The following is a 6,410-nucleotide window of genomic DNA, read 5'->3' as shown; positions in this document are numbered from 1 at the left end:
GGCTTATCGTCAGAGCATCAACGATACGCTCTGAACAACTTATTCGATTGATAATGGTATAGGGAGTCAGACCGATCAGGTGACTGGTAAAACAGCAAGACGTCGGTAGGCTAATGTCACAAATGTTACGTTTATCCTGTACCTCGTCGGTGATATAAGAAAAAAAAAGTGTTCACCGACAGCAATTCTAGTTGTTTCACGGCACAAATGCTGCATCATGTGGTCAACTGCTGACGGAAACGAAACTTAGCATATACAAAAACCTATGTACTATATCAATGTACCTATCAATGTACTATATACATCAGAATCCTTCGTACATAACGATATTTTCTTCCAATTATTATTAATGTAATAAGAATTACAGTAATTTACTATTTCGTCTGTTTTCTTGATAAACTCCTTCGATAATGAACTTCGATCAAATGAATGTTCATTAGCATTAGTTAATAATAATTTGTCTTACTGGATAACAAGTAAATCATAGATTGTCGTGTAAAATCCGAGAAGATAGATGGGCTACTCTGCGATCCAAATAATTGGAATCGTTGAATCGTTGAATATAAACATATAGGAACATTTAACGAAATACATACAATTTTCCTATCTTATGCTAGTTATTTTTTTCAATAAAATGATATTATTTGATTTTCTTATCCTTCTGAGACTAATTGTACAAGAAAAAATATACAAACCTCTCTTATACAAATATTCATACATCTTTTAATGTCTACAAGTTTTAAAGAAAAAATATTTCATTTCCATATAATATTCTCACAATTTCTTAAGTTGGTAATATCTACGTAGAGCTAAATGATAAATATTAAAAGACAGGTTATACCTCACGTGTTCTTTTTCAAAAAGGTTGTAAGCAACATTTGCGATTTCTTGTTTTCTTCGTCTAATTCTCTTTGTATAAATAACATATAATATAATGATATATAATAATAGATGTAATAACATATATAATAATATGTAATAACAGAAAATGTAAAGGTTGTATAGACGAAATAAAATATCACGTTCCGTTTAATAAAAATATCAAAACTTGTTTAATAACAATCGTGGCATAAAATATATTAAAATGGGACGAAAAGCTAAGTTTAATGATACAACTGTGTCGAGCGGTCATGGAAGAAAAGCAAAGAAGCAAGGAGATCCAACATTTCCAAAGGGAGTACTAGGTATGCAGAGAAATTTATTTATACATATACATATACCTTAAGTATGAGTATATATATTGCATATTGCATGAGTATATAGAGAACTAATCATATAACTTTTATCTAGTAAAAGAAAAAAAAGAGTTAAGTCATAGACAGAAGCAACGAGCAAGGAAAAGATTATTAAAGAAACAAAAGTTAAGTGAAAAAGTAAGGAAATTACAGCAAAATAATGACGAGAAGGTGGATGACGCTGTAACTATCTCAAAACTATTAAAAATAAAGAAAAGGGAGAAATCTCTTAAAGAAGGACCAAGAAATGACAGTTTCGGTCGTAAAAATGATCAAATGCAGTTTGACAATGATATTAATATATCTGATAATGAAGGAGTAATACAAGACGAGCAACAAAAGATTAAAAGAAAGAAATTACTTGACAATGACACAGAGGACGAAACTGATAAAGGATCCAGTGACAATGAAGAAATGGATTATGAGGAAGTAGATCAAAGTGAGGAAGATGATGATAGTTCTAATAACGATGATGTTGATCTACTTCCTATTGAAAAAGCAAATAAGAAGTTGAAAAAGAAGCAAGAAGAAGAACAGTGAGCATGTCTTATTATTCTATTAAACTTTTCATTTCAAATCTAATTAATTTCCTCTTTATTAGAAAGCTAGCAGAGGAGGAAATGCATGATATGGCCCTACAGCAATGTGTCTTTACTTTTCCCACTAAAGAAGAGCTTGCAGATGTTACTAATCTGAAAGATGTACAACAACGTATAAAAGACGTTATTATGATATTATCAGATTTTAAAAGGTTGCGCGATATAAACAGGTATATGTCTTAGGGTTAAAGGATTTTATTTCATCGAAGAATTCCAAGGAATTGTACACTTTTATCTTTTTTGAAGATCGCGTACTGAATATATGGACCTTCTTAGAAGTGATTTATGTACATACTATAGTTATAATAATTTCTTGATGGAAAAATTGATACAAATATTTCCACTGGATGAGTTATTAGAATTTTTGGAAGCAAGTGAAGTCCAGAGGCCTATGACGATACGAACGAATATATTGAAAACACGTCGTCGCGACTTAGCTGAAGTATTTATTGAATGAAATATGTAATAGATATCTTCAATATCCTTTAATTTATCATGATATTAATATTTCAGGCTTTGATCAACAGAGGGGTCAATTTAGATCCTATTGGCAAATGGACAAAAGTTGGATTAGTGATTTATTCGTCGCAAGTTCCTATGGGTGCGACACCAGAGTATTTAGCAGGACATTACATTCTCCAGGGTGCATCTAGCTTCTTACCTGTTATGGCTTTGGATCCTAAAGAAAACGAGAGGGTTCTTGATATGTGTGCCGCGCCCGGAGGAAAATCATCACACATAGCAGCGCTTATGAAAAACACAGGTGTACTCTTCTCGAACGATGCAAACGAAGAAAGGATAAAAGCAGTTGTCGGCAATTTTCACAGACTTGGCATCACGAATTCAATCGTTTGTACTTACGATGGGCGAAAGTTACCAACAGTAAGTATTAATAATATGTATGAACACATCGAATATATGATACGGTCAAATTAATTAAAATGTATAATTTTCAGGTGATTAAAGGTTTCGATAGAGTATTATTAGATGCACCATGCACTGGTACTGGTGTTGTTTCAAAAGATCCAAGTGTTAAAACAAACAAAGATGAAGTAGATATACAGCGTTGTTGTACATTACAAAAGGAATTACTTTTGGCGGCTATAGATTGTGCTAATGCACGTTCGGAATCCGGTGGGATTATCGTTTATTCTACGTGTTCGATTCTTCCGGAAGAAAATGAATGGGTCATTGATTTTGCTCTTAAGAAACGTGATGTTAAATTAATACCAACTGGATTGGAATTTGGCGCCGAAGGTTTTACCAGTTATAGACAATACAGATTTCATCCTTCGTTGAAATTAACCAAACGATTTTATCCCCATGTGCATAATATGGACGGATTTTTCGTAGCGAAATTAAAAAAGTTCTCCAATATTGTTCACAAAAACAAAGATGCAGAGGAAGAAACTTTTGATTAATGGTCGTTTTTAAAATAAATTAATATTTTTATAATAGTTATAATATTTGGGAAAATGCTGTGCAAGCAATTTAAATATATTGAAAAATATATATAATTTGTCTGTACAAGATTTTATATTTTACATTAACTTTATATATAAATTATTTCCATAGTTACAGTGTTGTATTTCAGATTATACATTGCTTGTATATTAATTAAAAGAGTAAACAGCCATTTTAATCGTCATATAAAATAGTCGTAAAATTTTTATACTCGGTAAATTTATGAGGCCTTTCCATTAATGGAAAAATATACTTTTTAATTCTTTTTCACATAGTTTTTTCACGTCATCTGAAATAAAAATTATTACTTACATTTATATAATTGTATGTATATACATACATACATGTACAATGTATATACCTTCTATTTCCATTATACTTGCACTTTTTTGTTGAATAACTACAAAAAATTCCCTCAAGTTCGATAACTTTCCAACAACCCAATAATCGCTCATAGTTTTTATAATTATCTCTCCAGCCTCTTTTAATCTGAAATTATAAAAAAAAGTGTATTCTATTTGTAAAATAATAATCTTACATCAAAACATTATTGTGTTATGTACTAACTTATTGGTGTCATTATATATATCAGTGATAACTCTCAACACTTCGGGCGTTGTAAGCACATTAGAACATCGCCTATTATCCGGATGTATTGTACTTTTATATGCTAAATTAAGTTTATTAAAATACAGGTACTTGCAAGATTCCGACGAAACTATTACGTGTTTAGCACATTGTTCTGCAACCGAACTAACAAGTGTAGTTAATTGTGGGCCAAGAAAACTATCCAGGCTTTTAAAGAAATCTATTAACAAACTTGTTTTGCCTGTAAAATAAGCACCCCAATTTTAAAGTTTTTGCATGATTATTTCAAAAGAAGAGAAAAGGAAGGGAATGGTACTTACTGTCAACAAACAAACATATTGTAGCGCTTAATGCTCTGTAAACAACTAAATATAACGACACCGGTTTTGTAGAATAATTGATATATACTTTAGGAGATTTACCAATTAAGCTTGGTTCATTAATACTAGATGGGCCAGTGACAAATCTATAACATTATATATATATATATATGTATATATATAACTTATTATTTTGTTATATATAGAATATTAAATTATTTTGCATGTACTAACTTTCCATAGTGAGTGGTAGTAAATGGTGAAGGTGAATTTCTAGGCATTGAACCCTCGTGTAATTCTTTTTCAAGATGAGCTGGTAAAAGCGTACTCACTAGATAATTATAAACTACTTGCATATCCTCCGGCTCCAAACCACTCCTAAGTGATAACGGGCATTAATTCTTTAATTGTTATATATATATTACATTATAATAATGTGACAGCGTTTACATTACTAACCACACGACTTGATCGTTGTAAAGAAATGCAGTATATTTCACTTGAGAAAACATGGCTTCTACAAGATTCATAAAACATTGAACCCGTAAAAATGTTATTTTGTCAAGAGGTAAGAATTGTAAGCCTTGGAAAACATCCAAAATATCACTATTATTCAACTTTAAAGACATTAGATACTGTGAAAAATACATGATATTGAAAATTATATCGAAAAATACAGAAACAGTACATTTTAAGAATTCCCCTTACCCTTGAATAAAAATGTTCAAGTTTGTGTTTTAGTAACGTTATCGACCCACAATCAGGTTCATTAATAATGGTGTCAAATGATCCCATAAATAGTCTAAACATAACATACGCTTGCTTCAATATAGATTGACAAACACTGCTAGAAACTTCATCGTATTGATATTCTGTATATTTGTTACCATCTTTCTCTTTCCATATGTAAGGTACACCGACAATCTATGAAACAATTGAAATCTATGAACAAATATTCATGAATTTTATATGATATAAAATATTACATGCTACATTCTTTTATACATTTTCTGATAGCAATAAAATCTTACCATCACCATCCAAAAATTTGATTCTGGTTGATAATAAATTTGACGAGTTTTATGTGTATGACAATAATCGCATGGTTGACCAGGATTAAATGATCTAAAAATTTGAAATGCAAGAACATAATCTTAATATTGTATGTAAAGATAGGAACTTTAGAATCTAGAAAAATATGTTTATACATACTGCGCAAATTTAATAATTGCTTCGCTGAGTCCTATATTTTTAATTTGAACATCTAAATCTCTTTCTGGATAATAATAGAGAATCTTTTTTTCTTCCTGCATGCAAAAAATACACAAGAACACACTTGCATTGTACGTATGTAGTGTGTAAGAATTTTGTAATTTTTGTATGTAAATATTTTATTGACAAATTTAATTTACTTGCCTCTCCCTCTTTTTTAGCATATGTGCCATTGAATATATAAAAATGTTCTAATGTAACCTCCGTTTTCGATGACATTTTGACAAATAATTTAAACAAAAGATATTTAGCCCTTTTTTCATATAAAATGCAAAAACGTTACCACAATAACTTATCGATTTAAACGCTTATTCGCGTTTTCTTTGCTGAAACATTTTAGCCAACAAATAAAGAACAACTTTGAACAATCAGTATGCAGTTGATAAATTATTTTGAAAACTTAATACATAGATGCTGAGGTGGCAGCACGTTTTATTGTCATCAGTGTCATGTGATACATGATGTGTTTCTCAACATTAAATATTATATACGTATAGATTTTATAATAAAATTAAATATATATTACACGTTATTTATATTTATTATCGTTTATATTTCTCTGTAATGTTAATTTAAATAGGTAAACCTTTATGACTTTTAACATACAAAAGATCAAAATACAAAAGATAATATCACAGACAAGGCTTCTTGTATCATATTTGGTTCACGAGTAATTGCTATTTATGTGTGTTGTCGGGAGCATGTTATAAATTAACAGCCTAATTGTTATAAATGAATAGCATGAACGTTATAAATAGACTGTGGATTTTTATGCATTTATAGGAAATTTAAACGTGCAAAATTACATAGAATATACATAATATGAAAAAATACGTATGTAAATAAATAAAGTTTAAAGTACAGTGCTTTGTATAATACTCGATAGGTAAAATAGTTTTCTACCGAGATTCTACTTTTTTAAGCATATTCTC

General features: G+C 29.9%; 2 protein-coding genes across 3 annotated transcripts; one reads left to right on the top strand and one right to left on the bottom strand.

Moving 5' to 3' along the window:
* The first annotated feature begins 657 nt into the window (after positions 1–657).
* Positions 658–3,470, top strand: LOC126874299 (probable 28S rRNA (cytosine(4447)-C(5))-methyltransferase). 2 transcript variants are annotated; one of them, XM_050636168.1, is made up of 7 exons: positions 658–864; positions 986–1,184; positions 1,291–1,771; positions 1,837–2,004; positions 2,081–2,276; positions 2,348–2,716; positions 2,791–3,470. In XM_050636168.1, the coding sequence occupies exons 2-7, from the start codon at positions 1,085–1,087 to the stop codon at positions 3,253–3,255; spliced, it is 1,779 nt and encodes a 592-aa protein (XP_050492125.1). In that variant the 5' UTR covers positions 658–864; positions 986–1,084; the 3' UTR covers positions 3,256–3,470. The 2 variants fall into 2 exon arrangements, with proteins under 2 accessions (XP_050492125.1, XP_050492124.1); XM_050636167.1 differs by having other exon boundaries at positions 658–1,184.
* Positions 3,325–6,158, bottom strand: LOC126874304 (vacuolar fusion protein CCZ1 homolog). The gene is made up of 10 exons (XM_050636177.1): positions 5,619–6,158; positions 5,419–5,509; positions 5,238–5,331; positions 4,915–5,130; positions 4,666–4,841; positions 4,441–4,584; positions 4,207–4,352; positions 3,866–4,127; positions 3,660–3,787; positions 3,325–3,587 (listed from the first exon to the last, which is right to left on the bottom strand). The coding sequence occupies exons 1-10, from the start codon at positions 5,695–5,697 to the stop codon at positions 3,535–3,537; spliced, it is 1,389 nt and encodes a 462-aa protein (XP_050492134.1). The 5' UTR covers positions 5,698–6,158; the 3' UTR covers positions 3,325–3,534.
* Between the last annotated feature and the right edge of the window lie 252 nt (positions 6,159–6,410).

The sequence above is a fragment of the Bombus huntii genome, chromosome 16, assembly GCF_024542735.1.
Source record: "Bombus huntii isolate Logan2020A chromosome 16, iyBomHunt1.1, whole genome shotgun sequence".
NCBI classification, from domain to species: domain Eukaryota; kingdom Metazoa; phylum Arthropoda; class Insecta; order Hymenoptera; family Apidae; genus Bombus; species Bombus huntii.
Note: the sequence above shows the minus strand (reverse complement) of the source record. Positions and strands in the feature narration are given on the sequence as shown.

Bases quoted from the DNA above. Each gene is read 5' to 3' on its own strand.
- LOC126874299 (XM_050636168.1), top strand. From the start codon at position 1,085: ATGGGACGAAAAGCTAAGTTTAATGATACAACTGTGTCGAGCGGTCAT. The intron at 1,185-1,290 runs GTATGCAGAGAA...ACTTTTATCTAG, and splicing joins ATTTCCAAAGGGAGTACTAG to TAAAAGAAAAAAAAGAGTTA. The intron at 2,277-2,347 runs GTATTTATTGAA...TTAATATTTCAG, and splicing joins GTCGTCGCGACTTAGCTGAA to GCTTTGATCAACAGAGGGGT.
- LOC126874304 (XM_050636177.1), bottom strand. From the start codon at position 5,697: ATGTCATCGAAAACGGAGGTTACATTAGAACATTTTTATATATTCAAT. The intron at 5,332-5,418 runs GTATGTATAAAC...TCAAATTTTTAG, and splicing joins GCAATTATTAAATTTGCGCA to ATCATTTAATCCTGGTCAAC. The intron at 4,585-4,665 runs GTTAGTAATGTA...GTTATCACTTAG, and splicing joins TACAACGATCAAGTCGTGTG to GAGTGGTTTGGAGCCGGAGG.